Source organism: Adiantum capillus-veneris, chromosome 5 (genome assembly GCF_014529385.1).
Source record: "Adiantum capillus-veneris isolate H3 chromosome 5, ASM1452938v2, whole genome shotgun sequence".
In the NCBI taxonomy this organism is placed as follows: Eukaryota; Viridiplantae; Streptophyta; class Polypodiopsida; order Polypodiales; family Pteridaceae; genus Adiantum; species Adiantum capillus-veneris.
In genome coordinates, this window is record NC_140935.1 from 171,398,718 (window position 1) to 171,420,651 (window position 21,934).

The following is a 21,934-nucleotide window of genomic DNA, read 5'->3' on the forward strand; positions in this document are numbered from 1 at the left end:
ATTTTACAAAGACCCTTGCCAAGTGACGTTCATCTAACCAAAGAATCCAACGACTTCAATGTTGCAACAACCTTACACAATGAACCCTATGGCTTTCCACAGGCCAAAAATGAAGGTGCTCACCTTGGGTGGGACTCTGCTCTTAGCCATTATACTTGGAACATGAATCTGTACCAATACTTAAGCCAATACTTAAGCCAGGTGGTGGCTACTATTTGAAACGGAAGAGCACTCCGAAGGATGGTGAGCCTAGCCCGAGTAGGCATCGTTCCGGCAGCGGACCGTGCGAGATCCCTTCGCGTGCAGGATAAGAGCAACAGCAGCAGAGGCTCATTGTGCTCGTGCAGATGCTCGATCGCTCCTCACCTTGAATCCGGCACAAGTAGAATGGCGGCCGTAGAGACGAAGTTGTGGGGCGGACGATTTGAAGAGAGTGTCACCCCATCTGTGGAGAAGTTTAGCGAGTCTGTCTCCTTTGACAAGAAACTCTACAAACACGATATTCAAGGAAGCCGTGCTCATGCCTCCATGCTCGCGGAACAGGTCCTTTCCATGCTTCCGACCTCAACCTTTGTATCTGTAGGTGTGTTGACCGTGAGCATCTTGTTATGAGCCAGCCGTTTTGATTTTCTGCATGCTGGTTTCATTTCTTTATCAGGGCCTCATCACTATGGAGGACAAAGGCAAAATTATTGGGGGCCTTGATGAAATAGAAAGGAGAATTGAATCTGGTGAGTTTGCGTGGAGAGCTGATCGGGAAGATGTTCACATGAACATTGAAGCAGCTTTGATTGATCTGGTTGGTGAGCCAGCCAAGAAGCTGCATACTGCCCGTAGCCGCAACGACCAGGTTGTGACAGATGTGCGCTTGTGGTGTCGTGAAGCAATTGACCGTTTGCTCGGGAAAATTGTGGGACTACAGGTTGAGGTTATTCAATCCTTTCTTTGAACATTTTTTGAGTTATTTGCCTCGCTGAGAGTGAGTATATCATGATGTAGGCTGCATTGGTTAGACTGGCAGTCAGGTATGAGGACTTAATTATACCTGGTTATACTCATCTACAAAGAGCTCAACCTCTTCTTCTTCCGCATCTTCTTTTGGCGTATGTAGAGCAGGTTATTCTGCAATCCTTGTCTCTTGCATGTGCCTCTGCTTTGATGCATGAGTGATGTTTAGCTCCTTTGCTTCGCCTCTAGCTGGATCGCGATGCTGGACGTCTATCAGACTGCCAAGCACGGATGAACTACTGTCCTCTTGGCTCTTGTGCACTTGCAGGCACTGGACTTCCGATAGACAGATTTGCAACTGCTAGGGCCCTTGGCTTTACTGCTCCTTTACGAAATAGGTACACATCAAATCCATTATTACAGTCATGCTTGCATTGCATGTTTTGCGTCACTAATTCTAAGGTGGAGCTTACGTTATTAGTGGCATGCGCAGTAGTTCTAAGTGCGTGTGTACAGAAGATATACTTTGTGAAAGTCAGTGTACAATTGGAATGTAGCTTCTTGGACTCCTACAAGATGAATGCCACCTTTTTGTTTTCGTTAGGAAACTTCACATTATTTAAAATTATCATGGTCTTCATGTGGGGCCCCACACATGAGTGCATCTCCAGTTGATGGTGTGAAAAGGAATCGATATATGGTCTGTGTTTATGGGAATACTTAATTTAGCGATAGATTTGAAATTTTAGTGGAAGACAGGGGCCTTGAGAAAGGCACATTATGTATTTTGGAGAAACTAGGTCTGGTTACAGCACCAAGCAAATTACAATTCCCAATAAGTTACGTGTTTAACTACAAGGAATGTGCAAGATTGAGAGAAAGAGTTTTGTAGACCAAAAGGGAGTTTACTTGTATACTATGCTGCAGTGTAGATGCGGTTTCGGATCGTGATTTTCTCTTGGAGTTTCTGTCTGCCAACTCCATTGCAGCAGTACACCTTTCTCGACTTGCTGAAGAGTGGGTTTTGTGGGCTTCAGAGGAGTTTGGTTTTTTGATACCAAGTGATGCAGTGTCAACTGGGAGCAGTATAATGCCTCAAAAAAAGAACCCAGATCCCATGGAGCTTGTACGGGGGAAGTCAGCTCGAGTGATCGGCAGCCTTACTACACTTCTCGTACTGTGCAAAGGGTTACCACAAGCATACAATCGTGACTTACAGGTAACAAATTAATAGAGTTTCTTTGATCTGGGTTCTGCTCTTTTCTTAAGAGACTTAAAGAGTGCTTCATATGTTAATACTTTTATCGTCTCTACCTGTCAGAAAGGGATTGTGTTTGAGAAGGAAGCTTCAGTGATTTTCTTTCTTGTTGGCTTCACAGGAAGATAAGGAACCCCTGTTTGATAGTGTTGATACAGTAAATGCAATGCTGGAGGTCTCCACAGAGTTTGCACTCAATATATCTTTTAACATGGAGCGGATTGCAAAATCTCTTCCAGCGGGACATCTAGATGCAACAACAATGGCTGATTATTGTGTGTACAAGGTAACAATTTTGCTGTGAAGTTTTCATGATACATTCTACACATGGAGTCACACACACCTACAGAAAGACCATGACATCTTTCTCCACAACAATTGTGCCCACGTTTGCATACATACACATGAGCATGAGCACAAATAAATATGCCCAGATCCCTTTCTTTTGTGATTTTGTAATTCTTTATCCCCTCTTATAATTCGGAAGTTCAGACTATTCTGACCTTACGAAGGTATGTACACACACACACACACGTATAACTGCTGCTTGGAAACCTAGGGTAAACATCAGCCACGTCCGCATCAGTCCGTAGGCTGCCTGCTATGTCATCATCCGTACATCTCGTGATTGACGGTGAGATTTATGCTGTGTTTTATAGGATCTTGCGCTGAGCTTTGGGTTTCAGATTTGGGGAGTCTGCGTGTGTCACGAGGATGTGGGAATTGTTAACTATGTCACGAGGACGTGGCAACTGCTAACCTTAGTTGTTGGTTTCTTTCCAATGATTTTTGTTTTATTTTTGAGACCCTCTTTTTAAAGTTGCAAATGGTCGGACATTGTATGGCCAATGTGAACGGTAGTTTCACCCGTAGACGGGAAGTTGGTCGGCACTGGAATTCGTATAGTAAGAGGATGTCTATGCTTAGTTCAAGATCATGTAGGTCCCCCGTCGCACTTGGCAAGTTGGTGGATATTGGAAGTGAACTCAATAAAGACATAAAGCCAAAGTGGGTCACCAAAGGAAAGTACCCGACAGTTGGGCTACATTGTATTTTTGGATGCGGTCCCAATGGGGATAGATGGTCAGAAGATCAGTGGGAGCCCAACGGAAGCATCTTCTTAAAATTAGGGAACTGCTATTTTGGGCCATGAAATTTGTTTGCGCGGAATGACAAGGAGAACATTTTAGAACTTGTCACAAACGGGAGCGCATAACAATATAAAATACATTCGGATAAATAGGATTTATCACTTATTACTGAAGCCAGCGGATATAGAGAGAAATAAATAGATAGAGAGTGAGAAGATCGACACAGTACTGGGGACCAGAAGATGGGTTGGTCCCCCCCCCCGTAATAGTATCTTTATTACTGAGGAGAAGTCTATACAAGCACTTGAACCGAACGTATTACCACGTTCGTTCTAGAATAAGACTTGATGGTTCCCGGAAGCCTCAGCTTCCGATTCCTAGGGCAAAACCCTATTCAAGGAACTTCCGTTCCTTATTCCAATTCCTCGAGAATCAAGGTTCTCGCCTCTGGATCTCACCTTCCAGACTCGGGGCATGGCATCCCTGCAACTCTTTTCCAACTCTCTTTCCATAGTCCTCTTTCCGCAGAACAACTCTGCTTTCTCGGACACGAAGTCCTTACTTGGGAATCCCAACTTCCGGATCACAACTTTAGAGACTACCTCTCTCCGATCTGTGGATCTACTTCCCAAACTCGGGTACGAAACCCTTGGGCTGATCTGGCTCTAGTTCCTCAGAGCGCTTTTCTCCTGCAGAGGCTCATGCCTTCCTCTGCTCCTACTCCCTCACGAAGAGGAAGTACACTTGCAATCAAATACTCAAAGATCAGAACATGAAAATCGTTACCTTCAAAGTCTCGACGCTCGAAATGCAACTCGATTCTCGAAAAGCAATTCCTCGGAAGAGATCTCTCCATAGAAAATCCTCTCTTCCAATCCTACACACAAAAGAGGTGTGTTCTTGGGTTCCTTCTCGTAAATCAGCCCCGTCTACGACGTTTATGGGTTGAAAACAGAGAAAAACAGCAACTTGTCGCGATGGAAACACGCTTCGTAGGCACTTCTTCGCGAGGGAACTCGCGCACTGGATCTTGGCGACATCTGGTACACTTGGGGCAGCCATGGGCATCACCGGCAACGTCTTCTTTACGGCTGAAATCTGCAGTAGCATCTCCTCCTTGCAAAGATTGGTCCTCCCCTCTGAGTGAGGGCATGTGATGCTTTTATAGCTCCTAGCCACGGGCACGAATAGCTGCTCGCGTAGAGATCGCGGCCGTTTTTTTTTTTTTTCCCCCCTTGTTCTGCCAGAAAAAGAGAGAGAAAACGCTGGCTGATCTGTTGCCTTATTTATCTAATAAGTGGGCAGCCGGGGTATTTTAAAAATAGTCTGGACCTGCCCAAAAACTCAATAAAACCTTATAAGTTAAAAACAATGCTTTCACAGCACTTCCCAGGCGTCCCTGGATGCAATCACATGCACAGTTGCAATGCAATGCAGACATAGACTTCCTCGCGGGAAAGCATCTGCTTTCCTGAAAAGCAATCCCGCTTTCTCAAAAAGCATCTGTTTTTCCTCAAAGTTTCCTCTGAACCCATCTTCATTCAAGTGCTTGCTTTTTCCTTGTGCACAATTCTAACACAGTTCGGAATTTCCTCCCGACTATGGATATTCCCTTTCCGATGCACCCGTCACCCACCTTGTGACGCATCAGGAATACCCATCACCTAGTCCTTTCCTACCGAACTTATGGTACAATCTCCTTCACGATGCTCTATGTCACCCATCCTATGACGCACCAGAGATGTCCGTTCCCGGATGGTCGGATGCTTCTTTCCAATGCTCCTTGTCACCCATCCGATGTGACGCATCAGAAGTACCCGTTCCTGGTGGCCTTACAGATATTCCCTTTCACAGTGCTCCCGTCATTACTCTGAATGACGCACTAGGAATATTATGTACTCGGATGTCTCCAGTGAGAAAAACCCTCACTTAAAATTCCAATAATTCATTTAGAATTATTTTTCCTTGGTGTTCCAAGCGAAAAAACCCTCTCACTTATAAATCCAATAATTCATTTAGAATTATTTTTCTGTCAGATAAAGCCAATTTGGCAACAGAACTCTACTGGCAACCAGTCGGGAGATTTTTAACCAGTAAGCCCAAAACGGGAAAATGCTTGTAAATGTGCGAAGTGGCGTGTTTTGGTGCAGTTTCCTCATGGAGAAGAGGGGGCGCTTGATTTGTAGCTGGGAGAGGCCTCATTTGCAAGCTGCGACACATTAAGAGCTATTGTGTGCAAGCTTTTCCTCTCATGTACAGTAGTGCAAGAAGTGATGTCTTGCACACTCTACACTGCTCTCTCTCTTCCCTACGTGCAGTCATGTGATGCCCCACAAGAGGGCTCTGCATTTGACTCATGTACAGTTGTGTGGTTACATGCGTTTTTGCTGAGGCAAGAGCCTCCCTGAGCAGGAACAAGAGTAGCTGACTGCTGCTCCAAAAGCAGGCACGGGTGAGGGTGACACCTCACTGTACAGGCGCGATTTCAATGTTGGTTATGCGCTGTATTTTGACTGTTTTCAGCCATACGGATGCCAGAGCCCTTGGGAATAGTGCCCCACTGCTAGAGGGCAGTTCAGGCATTGTTTAGGGCTGAAAATAGGGCAAAAACTAGTAAATATAGCGTGCTGAATTTACTGTTTTTGGGCAGGAATTAGAGGGTTTATGCCAGTGGAAGTGAGTTCGGAAGAGAGTCATGTCCCACCGTATGCAGGGCATCGTGGTATTGATGCAACAGTTAAAGCGGTAGAGACATTCTTTTATTGGTCTACCTTGAGGAGAGATGTCGATGCCTTTGTGCAGCATGCGTAATTTGCCAAAAGGTCAAGTTTGATAGGCAAAAGGCACAAGGGTTGTGACAACCACTGTCAATTCCGGATAAGCCATGGGAAAGCATTGCTATGGATTTTGTCTTTGATCTTCCAAGAACGCCAACGAGGAATGATGGTATATGGACCATTATCTGCAGGTTCAGCAAGCAGGCCCATTTTATCCCTGTTAGGAAGAAAATAAAGTCTGATCAGATGGCATAAAATCTGATTAGATGGCACGCTTGTTCATGTACAATGTGTTTAAGTACCATGGTATGCCACAATCGATTGTTAGTGATCGCGATCCTCGCATGACAAGTTTGTTTTGGAGAGGAATGTTTGAGAACATGGGCACTACGCTCAAGTTCTCGTCTTCGTTTCATCCACAAACTGATGGACAGTCAGACGAGCCTAATTCCACTGTCTTAGATCTGCTGAAATGCTATGTGTCAGATAATAAGGGGAAGTGGGAACAGTATTTGCCTATGCTTGAGTATGCGTACATAATACGATGCATTCGTTGACTGGCAAAGCACCTTTTGAGATTGTTGAAGTCGGCAAAAAAGTTCCTCCCATTTTGCATACAAAGGACAAGATCTTTGAGACAGATCGATATGTTGAGAACATGGATGAAATGTATAAGAAAATTAAAGTTGCCTTGGAGAAGACTGAGGCAAAGCAGAAAAAGGGTGCTGATCGTCACCGTCGTGAATTGCGGTTATCACTTGGTGATTGGGTTCTGTTAAGATTCGGGAAGGCAAGGTTAAAGAAGATGAAGGGCAAGGAACAACTGTTTTCTAAGCTCAACATGCGTTACTATGGGCCTTTTCAAGTGCTTGATAAGCTCAACGATGTGGCTTACAGGTTGAAATTGCCTGATGCATGGAAGATTCATAATGCGTTTCACGTGAGTCTTCTAAGACCCTTCGTGGCTGATGTGCCAGAAAATATGCTAGATGAGGATCAACCAGAAGTTGAAGAACTTAATGAGATCCTGGTACCTGAGCAAGTTTTGGCACATAAGGATAGAAAAGTTAAAAGGACAGGTTGTAAGACGCTAGTTGGTGAAGTTCTAGAACTATCCGCCTATGGATGCAAAGTGGATGGAAGAGCATGAACTGCCAGAGTCACCAAATGTATTGCTGCTTTACCTTGAAGCCTTTGGGTTACAGCCTACGTATGCCCCAACGCAACGTGCGCAAAGGAGGGGTAATGATAGAGCTAGCACATCAAATGTACATATGAATTCAATGTAATTGACAAAAGTATGAAGATATCATCAAGTCATTTGTATCCATGAGTTACGACCTTTCTTGCGGATACATGCGATGATAAAAGAGTGCTAACAACACAAGGTCATCAGTGGCATGTAATTATGGTATGCAATCGAGGACGTTTGCGATTTCAAGAGGGGGGTATGTCACGAGGACGTGGCAACTGTTTAACTATGTCACGAGGACGTGGCAACTGCTAACCTTAGCTGTTGGTTTCTTTCCAATGATTTTTGTTTTATTTTTGAGACTCTTTTTGAAGTTGCAAATGGTCAGACATTGTATGGCCAATGTCAACGTTAGTTTCATTTGCAGACGGGAAGTTGGTCGGCACTGAAATTCGTATAGTAAGAGGATGTCTAGGCTCAGTTCAAGATCATGTAGGTTTCCCCGTCGCACTTAGCAAGTTGGTGGGTATTGGGAAGTGAACTCAATAAAGGCATAAAGCCAAGGTGGGTCACCAAAGGAAAGTACCCAACAGTTGGGCTGCATTGTATTTTTGGATGCGATCCCAATGGGGATAGATGGTCAGAAGACCAATGGAAGCCCAACGCAAGCATCTCCTAAAAATTAGGGAATTGTTATTTTAAGCCATGAAATTTGTTTGTGCGGAATGACAAGGGGATCATTTTAGAACTCTGCTGCAAAGTCAACTGGGCAACCAATCGGGAGATTTTTAACCGGGAAGCCCTAAACGGGAAAATGCTTGTAAATGTGCCAAGTGGCGTGTTCTGGTGCAGTTTCCTCATGGAGAAGAGGGGGAGACTCGAGAAGCCTCATTTGCAAGCTGCCACAGGTTAAGAGCTATTGTGTGCATCTTCATTTGACTCATGTACGGCTATGTGATTACATGCGTTTCTGCTGAGGCAAGAGCCTCCGAGCAGGAACAGGAGTAGTTGACTGCTGCTTCAAAAGTAGGCACCGGTGAGGGTGATAACCTCACCGTACAGGTGCGATCTCAGCGTTGGTTATGCGCTGTATTTTGACTGTTTTTCAGCCAAATGGTCACCAGAGCCCTTGGGAATAGTGCCCCACTGCTAGAGGGCAGTTCAGGCACTGTTTAGGGCTGAAAACATGGCAAAAACCAGCGTGCTGAATTTACTGTTTTTGGGCAGGAATCAGAGGGTTTATGCCAGTGGAAGTGAGTTCGGCAGTCATGTCCCACCGTATGCAGGGCATCGTGGTATTGATGCAACAGTTAAAGCGGTAGAGACATTCTTCTATTGGCCTACCTTGAGGAGAGATGTCGATGCCTTTGTGCAGCATGCGTGATTGCCAAAAGGTCAAGTTTGACAGGCAAAAGGCACAAGGGTTGTTATAACCACTGCCGATTTCGGATAAGCCATGGGAAAGCATTGCTATGGATTTTGTCTTTGATCTTCCAAGAATGCCAGCGGGGAATGATGGTATATGGATCATCATCTGCAAGTTCAACAAGCAGGCCCATTTTATCCTTGTCAGGAATGGCATAAAATGTGATCAGATGGCACGCTTGTTCATGTACAATGTGTTTAAGTACCATGGTATGCCACAATCGATTGTCAATGATCGTGATCCTTGCATGATAAGTTTGTTTTGGAGAGGAATGTTTGAGAACATGGGCACTACGCTCAAGTTCTCGTCTTTGTTTCATCCACAACCTGATGGACAGTTAGAAGAGGCTAATTACATTGTCTTAGATCTGCTGAAATGCTATGTGTCAGATAATTAGGGCAAGTGGGAACAGTATCTGCCTATGCTTGAGTATGCGTACAATAATACGGTGCATTCGTCGACTGGCAAAGCACCTTTCGAGATTGTTGAAGTCGGCAAAAAAGTTCCTCCCATTTTGCATACAAAGGACAAGATCTTTGAGGCAGATCGATATGTTGAGAACATGGATGAAATTATAAGAAAATTAAAGTTGCCTTGGAGAAGATTGAGGCAAAGCAGAAAAAGGCTGCTGATTCTCACCGTCGTGAATTGCTGTTATCACTTGGTGATTGGGTTCTGTTAAGGTTCGAGAAGGCAAGGTTAAAGAAGATGAAGGGCAAGGAACGACTGTTTTCTAAGCTCACCGTGTGTTACTATGGACCTTTTCAAGTGCTTGACAAGATCAGCGATGTGGCTTACAGGTTGAAATTGCCTGATGCGTGGAAGATTCATAATGCGTTTCACGCGAGTCTTCTAAGACCCTTCGTGGGTGATGTGCCAGAAGATATACCAGATGAGGATCAGCCAGAAGTTGAGGAACTTAATGACATTCTGGTACCTGAGCAAGTTTTGGCACATAAGGACAGAAAAGTTAAAGGACAGGTTGCAAGACGCTAGTTGGTGAAGTTCAAGAACTATCACAAAACGGACACCTCGTGCCAATAGAAAAGAACAGATTGAGCAGACTTTTAGTACTTGAATAACAACTGAACTGAGAGAGAGAGAGAGAGAGAGAGAGAGAGAGAGAGAGAGAGAGAGACGACATGCGACACGGTGTGGCAGAATTCCACCCCAGAGAGTATTGGCCCCAAACCTTGGCCTCCCTTTCGGTATTCTTTATATTGCATCAACACAGTACAAGCCGGTACTCGAGACTCTGCACCTTCTCCAGGAAGCATCCCAGAGAATGAGCTCTAACCTCATATTTAAAGGCCCTTGGCCTGAAAAGCAGTTACAGTAAAAATCCTATAAAACTCAAAAGCTTTTGGTCCAAAAGCAATGCTAAAAAGCTGCGAGTGCAATTTACGGAAATCCGTACAGTCCTGCCACGTCAGCACTGCCAGTGTGAAAAGCGAAAATCCATACAATTCTGCCACGTTAGTAGTCAGCGGAATTTCCGAAAATCTCCGTACAGCTGCCACGTAAAACTGTCAGTGTGTGTGTGGGTCCTGTTTTATTTTAATTCTTTATGTCACTTGGGGCCCCTTCGGACGGGGTCCCCATAAGTTGGTAGGACTTCTTCTTTTGTTACTTGTTCTTTTTAGGGTTTAGGCCCCTTGGCCGACATCTATAAGTTGGCTCCCTTCTTCAAGGCTTTGATATGTCTGCAGTTTGTGACATCTCCTCTTCTTGAAAGAGAGTAATCGTCCGCAATTACAACATATCTGCAAAACAATTGAAGTTAGCTCAAAACTTTTCGATGGATTGTTTAAGATTTTGAGAAAACTTTCTTCTGCAAAGTTGAAGAGGACGAAAAACCAGTCAGGAATCGCGGGAATCGGCTTGAATGAAGACGTTTTGGTAGGCCAAAATAGATCTGCAAAAACGTACTGTAGTTTTTGCTGCTTCTCCGCCTGCCTCCCCGCTGAGCTCCAATGGTGCTCCCAATGCCTGAGCTTTGATACCAATTGAAGTGCGTGTGCGAGAGCGTGTGTGGGTTCAACAATGGAGAACAGATGAGAAGAGAGGAGACACAGGTTTGGGTGGACTCCAAACACATTAGTGTTAGGGTTATGAGTCCTTATTCTTGTATGTAGAATGAATGGTCAGTGTTAGTTCTCGAGACTCCAAGCATTGTAGAGATTTGTGCAATTGTAGAGATTTCTGCAATCATAAGTAGACCGCTCTCGCCATAGAGAGTGGGGCCTTCGGAGGAGGGTTTTACAACGTCTCTGATGTCGTATTCTCTTCTCTCTCTCAGTCTCATACACTTTCACGCACAGTGTCCATTCACTTTGTTTGTGTCCACTGCACTCTAATTAAGAACGGAAGGCTCTCCCTTCCATAAGAACAAAAGGAACCTTGAGCACATATTGGAGCACTCATCTTGAGCAAAGCTCAAACATTTCATTCCGCTGCACCTTACAAGACACCTCACACGGCAGTCTCAGTAGCTGCCAAGGTGGCCGGCATTCCCTCAGTATGTATTCTGGTCAGGGACACCCACGCTCTCTCGAAGGTCATCCTACTTCCTCGGGTGAATGGGGGTTGGTTCCGATAGAGCGTGGAGTATTCGGGCCTCCCGAATCAGTGTTTCATTTGTCGACAGATGGGCCATCTTGCGAAGGCCTGTCCAGGGAGGAGACCTCGACCTACACCACAAGCCCAGCCCTAGCCCTCAAGGGCTAGCCAGCAGCAGGCAGAGTCACAGAGTACGCAGGCAGAGCCACCTGTCACAAAGTGATGATGTGGCGGACAACAGAAACCCGAATTTCTACCAAAAACCCTGAAATTCCTGCAAACCCTAATTTTTGCCAAAAACCCTAATTTCTGGAAATCGCGGAGGTTGAAATTTAAAAAAAATAAAATAAAAAAAATGATGAGCGACACGAATTTTGTTTTTTTTTAAATAAAAAAAGACAAAAGACTCTAAGAGAGAGAGAGAGAACTGATGCTTTTTATTTTAAGAGCTTTTGGGGCTCTGCTTTTGGGCATCCCTTGTAATCTTTAAATTAGTGGTGAGGGCCTCACTTCTCAGAGCATCAGACGGAGAGTCTGAGAGTGAAACCCTAACCGCTCTCTTGTACTTTGATGATTGATTAATACAAAAAGAAATACCGAAAGGGACGCCAGTCTTTGGGGCCAATATCTCTAGGCACGGAACTCCGCCGGGCCAATGCAAATCTATTGTGATCTGTGAATTGTTTTGAAGTGGTTATTTGGTGCTGTCGCGGTTGATTCTTGACTTGGAGTGTCCAAGTCTATTACAGTGTTATCAGAGCACGGCCGATTTCTCTTCTACGGGAAATCCGATCTCCGATTTTTTTTTTCCCGCGGCACCTATGGCTTCATGCATGGATCAGTTGACTCCCTCTGCATCTGGAGATGCGGGCTGGGATCACAACGAAGATTCTGGCAGAGAGTATGGACCGCCTCGGCCTACTCAGGCGGAGCAAAGAGATATGAACCGTCGTCAATTGATCGGCGATGCAACGAAGATGATGCTCAGTTTTGCCAAGGACCCGAAGATGGCAAAATATATGAACCAGACCTCTTAGATTGATGAAGTTCTCTGTAGCTCTGGGGTCAAAGAAGATCAAGGCTTTGAAGCCGGTGACTTTTCCATATGCTCTGCACAATTCATTTGAACTCTCCAGATTTATGCCATAAATGCTAATAGCAAGTCTAGCTCTCTTAGCCTGAGGTGGCCGTGGGGATCTTTCTGCCGTGGGAGCAACGGAAGCGTGGTGGGCTCATAACCCACAAGTCCCATGATTGAAACCTGGCTCTGATACCACTGTAACGGGACGACACCATGTGCCAATGGAAAAGAACAGATTGAATAACTTTTAGCTCTTCAAATAACATTGAGCTCAAAGAGATGCACGACACACGAGACGGGGAGTGGCGGAGTTCCACCCCAAGAGAGAGCTTTAGCCCCAAACCCTGGCGCCCCTTTTGGTATTTCTTTATATTGCTTCACCAAAGTACAAACTCTGTGGGACTCTGGCACTTTGCTTCGCTTCACCTTCCCGGTTGAATGCCAGAGGAAGAGCCCAGCTCATCTTTTTGAAGGCCCTTGGCCTCTCTAAAAAGCAGTACATGAAAAGCACTTACTCTAAAAACAACTAGCTTTCAAAAGCTCAGTGCAATCGGCCAGCTCAAAAACAAGAAATCTGTACAGCTGCCATGTCAGCACTGTCAGCGCAAAATCAGGAAATCTTCCACGTCAGCCCTGCGAGCGTAAAATCCCAAAATCTGCCACATCAGCACTGTCAGCGTAAAGTCCCGAAATCTGCCACGTCAACAGTCAGCGCGATATTCAGCCTGCCCGCACAACATCTGGCACGTCATCAGATTTTTATGCAATCTTTTTGTGTGTGTGGGTGCTCCTAGTGACTTGGGCCCCATCGGACAGGGCCCCAAAAGTCGGTATAACTTTAAGTTGTTTGGCCCACTTGGGAAAGATTTGTAAGTTGGTGAAAACTCTTGTTTCTTCTATTGTTTCTAAGGTTTAGGCCCCTCGGTCGGGATCTGCAAGTGGGCTCAGCTCTTTAGTGGCTTGACACGTCAGTAGTTTGTGAAGCGAACCATATGTCAGCCATTCCTTGCATTTTCCAAGAACAAACTTGCGGTGACAATTCAACACAATATGCCAAACACGATACGGACTCGGTAGAGCACAAATACTTCCAATGTTGTAACTTGCTTCCTTAAAATCTTCGTCAAAACTTTGTCCTTTCCACTTGTGCCGAAGAGAATATACCCACTCTATCGAGCAATCAATATCCAATACACAACATAATACAAATACTCAAGGTGAGAGCAAAGGAAACGCCTAGGAGACCTGCAACATGCCCACGTGTTTGCTGTTTTGTTTGAGTTTGGTGATTATTGCAATGAGTTCTAGTGGCTTTCGGTTATACATTGGGCAACAAGGTTATCCCCTTATAGATAAGGGAGATGGCGATGTGACTCTTGTAGGAGAAGATAATGATAATAAAGCGAGGGAGTCGCGGTGTCCTCTAAAGTCCTTCCACTCTTGCCTCATCCAAGGGGTGTAGGCTGTAGCATCTTGAACTCCTAAAATCATGGGAATTGCATTGCCTGCCATGTGTCTGCTTGTTAAAGCCCCATCGAAGGCATTTGTGTCCCCCTTGGTGATTTCTTTCTCCTCTCTTGGTGGTTAGTAATAGTAATGGAGTGACGTTGCCTCCCCTTTGAAGAGGTATCTTGAACTCCTAAAATCATGGGAATTGCATTGCCTGCCATGTGTCTGCTTGTTAAAGCCCCATCGAAGGCATTTGTGTCCCCCTTGGTGATTTCTTTCTCCTCTCTTGGTGGTTAGTAATAGTAATGGAGTGACGTTGCCTCCCCTTTGAAGAGGTTGACCTCCTCTCTCATGAGAGCCTTCTCCTTTGGCTTCTTTGCATCTGCCTCAAGCTTGGCAATCTTGGCAAGTAGATTGTGTTGAATGGTATAGATGTTACCAGCTATGGTTATCTTGCTGTTGTTGATGAGATTGTTGAGCATCTTGTCGTTGTCGTCTGTGCTCGAGTCTGTGGTCGTTGATGTGCATGGCTTCCTACGCTTGATGTGCATAAGTCATCAAAACCTGCGAAGGAATGTGTTAAGATGAGAGAGCGCAAAAAAATATCAAGAAGCGTGTGTAATGTGTTGTGTAATTTTGTACAGCAAAAAAAATCATGAAGTGTCTTCAGTGTACTCTAATAAAATCAAGCAATTGCATGTGTTCCGAGGAAATCAAGAAAATTAAGAACGTGGATAATGTGTACACGCTCAAAGAAAGGCGAGAGCGTTATATATATATATATATATATATATATATATATATATATATATATATATATATATATATATATATATATATATATATATATATATATATAGAGAGAGAGAGAGAGAGAGAGAGAGAGAGAGAGAGAGAGAGAGATGATGATGATGATGATGATGTTGTATTTACGTCCTCGGGGGGCCAAAATGACCCATGGGACCACAAAAAAATCTACAAGATGCTCCCCTCATGTGTGTAGAGGGGGTAGTGGGCTAGTAGCTTTCTTGTGTGTGAGTGTTATGTGATGATCCAATACTTTGGCAAAGTAGATGCCTAAAGCTACTGGGAGGGGTGTGTCCGAGAGAGAAGCTCCTCAAAGGTGACATCCCCTTGCAATAGCAGTGGGAAATCAGCACGGATATGTGCGTATGCTGGGCACTCGATGGTGACATGGGCCTCGCTTTCCACTTTGTTTAAATTGCATTGTGTGCATGTCCTTCTATTTTCCTTAATATTCAGCCACCCTCCCGTTTCAATCTTGAGCATGTGTGATCGCGTCCGAATCAAAGTAATGGCCCGTCTTGCCCGGTGGGACACAGGTGTCTTGATATGCATCTGGGTCTCCCCAGTCTTGTAGGTCTCCCAATATCGTGTATTGATGTGTTTGCCGTAGTATTCAAATTTGGACCTGTGTACTGCTGTACTCCATCTAGTGTGTAGGGCTTCAAGTATGCTTCTGTCAAAATTCAGCCCATGCTCATGTTCAGTGCCTTCCTCTATATGCATGTCCACATGGTCTCCCACATTCCATCTAGAGAACCATTTCCGTGTGTCTTCTACGAGACTGGATGTGAGAACTTTACTCTTGTAATTCTTTTGCGGTTTACATCCGGCTTGCCATGCCGTGTGGGGTAGACGGCTCTCCGGCATCATCTTAACTTTCATGAGGTATCTGTGTACCCTTTGTAAGGCTTGCATTTCCTGCCCGTCTCCAAAAGCATTAGTGAGTATGGGGTGGTAGTTTTGATTCCCATGTGTCTACATAGGAATTTTTTCTGTATCTTTTCAATGTCATTCCAATTGCTAGCGGGGATACTCCCCCCCATACCTCTACACCGTAAAGTATTGTTTGGACCACGCATACATCAAATGCCATAGACTTGATTTCCCATCGCTTTGTGACACTTTGCTTGTATATGTTCTCAAATTCATAGTATTTCGCTTGTCCTGCATCAATTCTGTTTTGCGCGCAACTTCCCCATGCATGGTTTGAAGGTACATAGATGCCCAAGTACTTGAACCTCTCAACCGCTTGGAGTGTTTGCCTGTCATACGTGATGATGGGTTGATTCTCATTTCTACATGCGTGGATTGACATAACCTTTGTTTTGGCTATATTAACTGACAAGCCCGTTGCATTGCAACAAAAGTTTCTGTAGGAGGAGTGCCTTGTAGGCAAAGAGAACCACATCATCGGCATATATGAGGAGAAGTAGTGTGAAAGTACCAATGCTAGGGTGATCTTCCCCCTCTCCCATAGCCTTGTTAATGAAATCATCAAGCTCATCTATGCATAGTTCAAAAAGTGTAGGTGACAGAGGGCATCCTTGTTTAACTCCCATAGTGCTCCCATTGTGAGAAACCCGTGTTTGTCTTGAGTTTACATCTGACCTCTTGGTAGAGGCGTCCCATTGCTGCCTTGATATGCATAGGAAATCCCAGAGTTTCCATACGTGACCATAGCCCTTCACGGGGTACTGTGTCAAACGCTTTCTTGAAGTCCAAAAACAACAATACACACAGAGAGAGAGAGAGAGAGAGAGAGAGAGAGAGAGAGAGAGAGAGAGAGAGAGAAGAAGGAGAAGAAGACGAAGAAAAGGAGGATTTTAACATCGTATGCAACTATCCCAAGAGACCTTAAAGATCTATCCGACGAGGAGAGTTGAACTCAAGACCTGTTATTCAAGAGGGAAATGGCATAACCAATCTACCACACGAGAGAGAGAGAGAGAGAGAGAGAGAGAGAGAGAGTTTTGAAAGCTTCTGGTTAACTTCTTCAAGTGCTTGTTCTTCCAGGGTATTCCTTTTCGCACGTCTCATGACATCGTGGGAAAATCAGTGGCTTTGGCTCTGTCCAAGAGATGCCAATTAGCAGAGCTGTCTCTTAGTGAGTTAAGGTCAATCAACCCCATCTTTGATGAGGATGTGGCCAACTATTTGGGTGCTGAGAATGCCATAGAGAGGTTTCAATCCTACGGCTCAACAGGCAAGGCATGTGTCAAAGAGCAAGTGCAGTTTTGGAAGGACAAATTAGGCATATAGGTTGACTTTACACAAGATAGTTGATGGGAAATGTTTACATTTGAGGTTTTGTTGCAGCGACTCTCATGCACTAAGAAGTATGGCTTTATCAAAGAAGCCCATTGAGAACAGTATTAAAGGAAACACAATGATTTTACCAGCAAAAGATAGGATGATGGGGCTTGTGCAGACTCAAAACATTTTATACTTCACAATGGTTCTTTTTAATTATTTAATGGTGAGTCCTATACTTCTCAAGATGAGGTTTGTTTCTCGCTGGGTCTGTTTTAGCTTGCAGAGGTGATGTCTTTATTTTGTTACTAATCATTGTTGGAGCTGCTTGTATGTTTTCGCAACCAGTTCGTCTCATCATTTGCAATTGTTAGAAGTTTCTTGGTAGAAAGCATCAACTGTTTATTACCCTTGGAGTACACCAAGTAATTGAGGCTCTTTGTAGAAGAGACTTTGTTACTTGGCAAGACAATGAATGTAACAGCCTGGTATTTTTATGGTGGTGTTTAGTAAGTAAACAAGTTGGGTCCTACAACGTGGATTTTCTTTCATATCCATTGTGATTAACATGTACCACTCATATTCATACAATCTTTGATTCTTAACACAACTAAAACCAATTTCTCCCTCTTTCAACAAGATGCTCCCATTGTAAATGAACTTCCAATAAATTTCTTCTTTTTTGTAGAAGTAAATCTTTTGAAGCTGGGCCTATTGGATAGGGATGCTACACTTTGTTCCCATTGGGAATGTTCCTAGTAGAGCATGTTATCACGCAAACTCTCTCTCATGTTTCTTGCATTACACATGTTCTCAAACCATTGGTGACAACCGGTTCTTTTTCAAGTGTGGGGTGGGAGCATCTCAAAGTTTACTTGGAAAGAGTCTGAAAATGTTCAAAAGCGTTTTTTTTATAAACTTTCTCCAAGTTAAGACACAAACATCATATATGCTCCTACTTCTTGAGTTGGGATCTCTTCTAATTGAGGTTATGGGCATGGAGAGGGTTGTGGAGTACATGATAAAGATGCATCAAAACCTTTCATATGAACTTCTACAATTGCATGGAAAGCAAGCAAAAAAGTTCAAAAGACGTATAAAAGCAAGATCTTGAGCACGGGATGGATGTAACACATAAAGAAGTGGTTTGGGAGATGGGATGCATTACACTTGCTACATGATGCTTCAATTGATTCCCAAGTGAATGAAACTTTTCTACAATGTCAATGTATTACGGCTTGGAAGAAATCCGGTGGGTCATGCTTCATAAATTACACCACCCATATTGCCCCCAGCTACGAAACCATGTTTCTCATTGAAAGAGGAAACCGTACTCACACGTACATGCTTAACCATGTTTCTCATTGAAAGAGGAAACCGTACTCACACGTACATGCTTGAATCCATTCCCTTGTCGGCGATATGCGCTATCACAATTGAATATTCGACTTAGCTTCCATTTTCTTTGATGCGAGACAGAGCGTTGGGGCAATGGAGAAGAGTCAATCGATTGTGCACATTATGCTCACTGTAAGTTGAGAGTGAGAGTACCACACACTTGTGCTCAACTTTTGGTCACATCCGAACTCGCTTTTCTTATATTTTCAGCCATGACTTAAACCTACATACTTTTCTCTCCTAGCCACAGTGTGGGCTCTCCATTGCGACTCTCATCACCATAATTTTGGAGCATCGAGAGTCACTCATCAACCATACATATACTACATCACATGTAACTTTGATCCCATAGGTCATATTTGACCTCCGAGGACGATAATAAAATCTCTCTCTCTCTCTCTCTCCTTCCTGCAGAGTAAACAATCATTAACAAGCAATGTGAGGTCTCAAAGATTGAATTCGATGAGAGAGAGCCAAAACAAACGCGAAAAAATCTGACTACCCTTTGATTTATCCATGTTTGTTGAGTGGTTTTTCCTACCTACACCTCTAACCCATCTATAGGTAAGGGCACATGTTACGTTAGGAGCATTATGCCATTATGTATATGTAGCCGATTGGCTATCTATGGTTGTTGGTGGCTAAGGGGGCTTGATCAACCCCCCCTCTATGTCTCTCTTCACACTCACATGTCATATTGTACCAAAGCATCATGCTCTTGGATTTGGGAGTGGGTAGATAATTTGCGACACGGACTCTCCCTAGCATTTAGGACAGTCAAAAGACCGAGAGCAAGTACCTAGATTTCTACCATCTTTCAGTGCCAGAAATGGCAAATTGGCCTCTCCCCTCCTTCCTAGCGTTTTTGTGCCTTTGCATATTTGCCTTGTTTTTGGTTGAGGGTAGCATTATGGAAGCCATCGGGATTTTTGTGCCTTTGCATATTTGTATTTTTTTTTTGGGAGGGACACCACTATGGATCGGGAACTTTGCAGCTTGACCTTGCAAATCCAACCCCGTCTACACCCGATAGGCATCCACTAGTGCTTGGCTGATGGTTTCCTCCACTTCTTTAGTTTGACATCTGATGTTGGAACTGCAAGGTCTAACTTTTGGCACAGTTTTGTAGGTATTTTGTTTCTCAATTTTCTTTATTTTCAGCCCTCCTATGGCTGTGCACATAGAGATCTACCCTCTTTGGACCCTATGCACCGCTTTGGACTCTATCGAGAGTGTAGAGGTACACCGAAATTTGCATCACAGTTGTATTTTCAGCCCCTCTTCAACAAGGTATCTATAAAAGGTACTCCAAGAATACCTATAATAATATAGGTATTGTAGAAGCACTTGCAAAGGTACTTTCAAAGTCTCATCGGTACATTGGAAAGTAGATGCCCATTAAACAATGAACCTAGCTATATCTAGGTGCTATGAAGGTACCTACATAGGTACTTTCAAGCACCTATCGACTCTCTCCTTACTAGTGGTCACCTACATATTGACCCTCTTCACCATCTCCATCTTCCCTTGTGTTCACCAACGTTCTACCTCCCCCTCCCCATGCCATTTTCAGTTTCTCTTTTCTCCATCATGTGCATGGCATATCTGCTTCTAGACTTACAAGGGAGTTCATGGACAAACATGGCGCTTCCTTCTTCTCTTCCTCTCTTTTTCCAGCTTTGTTTATATCTCTTACACTTTTTTGCATGCCTAGATTTTTCCACTTGAATCATTCATTTAGCTGATGCAAGGGTAGGCTAAGAGTGAAATAAATCTTTCTTGAAACTCTCTTCAAACATAATCAAGGTTAGGTTCCCACCATAAAGACAATTTCCAACATGGCTTTCAATGTCCACAAAAATTTATCGAACAAAGGCATGACCTCAAATTTGGCCCTAAGGAAAAGTTAACATCAACGCATTGTACAAGCTTAATTTCAAACACAAAGAACGTAATAATCTCCCCATCTAGACTGCAACAATGGGATGGTGTTGAATGGCAACGTCTTTAGAATCAACTTCTGGGTGTATGCTTTGGATTCCAACAACAAAGACTTTACGCATATTCCCATGCAAATTAACCCACCTGCTATGGCTACTTCCAAGCTACTCTTCACATGTTATAAGAGATAAATTTTAAACATGACCAGACGACAAAAAACAAGTTATCTCCAAACATTTACCATTACTTTCTTGACATTACTACAAGAATTTCTACAATATTGCTCTACAAACATTTACCATTACTTTCTTCCATTGCCTCAAGCATTACGAAAATATCACTTTGCAACATTTACCAATAGCTTCTATTGAGGTGGCAAAGCCCAATGTGCCGTGCCTAAGTGTTCGAGGACCGGACATTAATTGGAAACTAACAATGACCATTCATTCCACATAAAACAATAAGGACTCTTAACCCTAATCACTATTGTGATAGAAGTCCATAAGCCGTGTCTTCTCTTTTTTTCTCTCTTCTCCATTGTTTCACACACATGTACACGCTCTCATTCACACGCTTCAACTCATATAAGAGCTTGAGGATTGTAGAGCAACATTGGAGCTTAGTAGGGAAGCATGCGGGAAGTAGGCAAAACACACCATTGGAGCTTGGTATGGAAGCATGCAAAACACAACAAAAAAATTAGCACGTGTTTGCAGATCTGTTTTTGTCTATCAAAAAATGGCCATAGATGACAAATCAACAATGACCATTATAGAAATCAGAGACATCAAGAGAGGAAATCAGATCACATGAAAAAGACGTATAGAAAAGGAATGAGACCATCATAAATCTAGATACTTTGAATGGTCTAATGATCTAAAAATCACATGTTCCACTTTCAAAGGCATCAAAATTGTCCCCTATACCAGTGAGAAGAATCCCTAATGCTTTCTCATCCCGTGCTGTGATTTTTTCTTGAGAGCCCCCTAGGCTCGATCATTAAATACCCTTTTGTTTTGATTTTGCCAGGTATGGAACCCTTAACCATCAAAAACCGTTAGATTTTCCTTGCCCATGGTGTATCCCAATGTGTAGTGAGAAGAAGATCTTACCCATTTATTTTGGGTAGTGTTTAGTCTCCATGTGCATTGAAAAACTCCAAAAGCTTTTACAAAATATTTTGTAGAGTTGCTCTCCACTCTTGTGGAGCACATATTCACAAATACAATGGGTCAATCATTTGAAGAACAAATTTCTTTGAGTACGATCATGGTGTGGGACGCACCTTAGGAGTAAGGGAATTTTCAAGTTTAAGGGGGTTATATACAAAAGATGGCTTGAATGGCAACGGATGAGCTTCTTTTACAAAGCTAGGACTTTGGGAGACTTATTGGTGGTGTGAACCACCTACAATAGAGCCGAGGCCCAAGCCCACAGGAATGTCCTCTTGTCTCTCGCAAACATGGGCCGTGGGAGTGTCCGTCAAGGAGGGGTTTTGACTATAGTTGTTAGCACGTGGGAACGCCGGCTGAGATGGTGCTCGTCTTCAAAAAAATATTGTCCCGTGTGGGAAGAGGATCTTGCGGACCCACCAAGCTTCATAATTTGCCGATTGAGATGCCTTTTTTAAATCCACCACTGCACCCCAAAATAGGATGCAAGAATTAACCTCACAATTAAATCAATCCAAAAATGGGTTATTCCCCGTAAGCCACGACATCTTCCCCGTTTCCTTGTCGATGGAAGCGCAAAGTGTG

General features: G+C 43.7%; 1 protein-coding gene across 1 annotated transcript; it reads left to right on the forward strand.

Moving 5' to 3' along the window:
- The first annotated feature begins 200 nt into the window (after positions 1 to 200).
- LOC147458557 (L-Aspartase-like family protein) lies at positions 201 to 17,084 on the forward strand. Its single transcript, XM_086513212.1, has 7 exons — positions 201 to 543; positions 659 to 922; positions 1,000 to 1,116; positions 1,198 to 1,346; positions 1,876 to 2,167; positions 2,328 to 2,492; positions 16,602 to 17,084. Exons 1-7 carry the CDS (start codon positions 241 to 243, stop codon positions 16,845 to 16,847), a joined length of 1,536 nt encoding a protein of 511 aa, XP_086369338.1. The 5' UTR covers positions 201 to 240; the 3' UTR covers positions 16,848 to 17,084.
- The last annotated feature ends 4,850 nt before the right edge of the window (positions 17,085 to 21,934 follow it).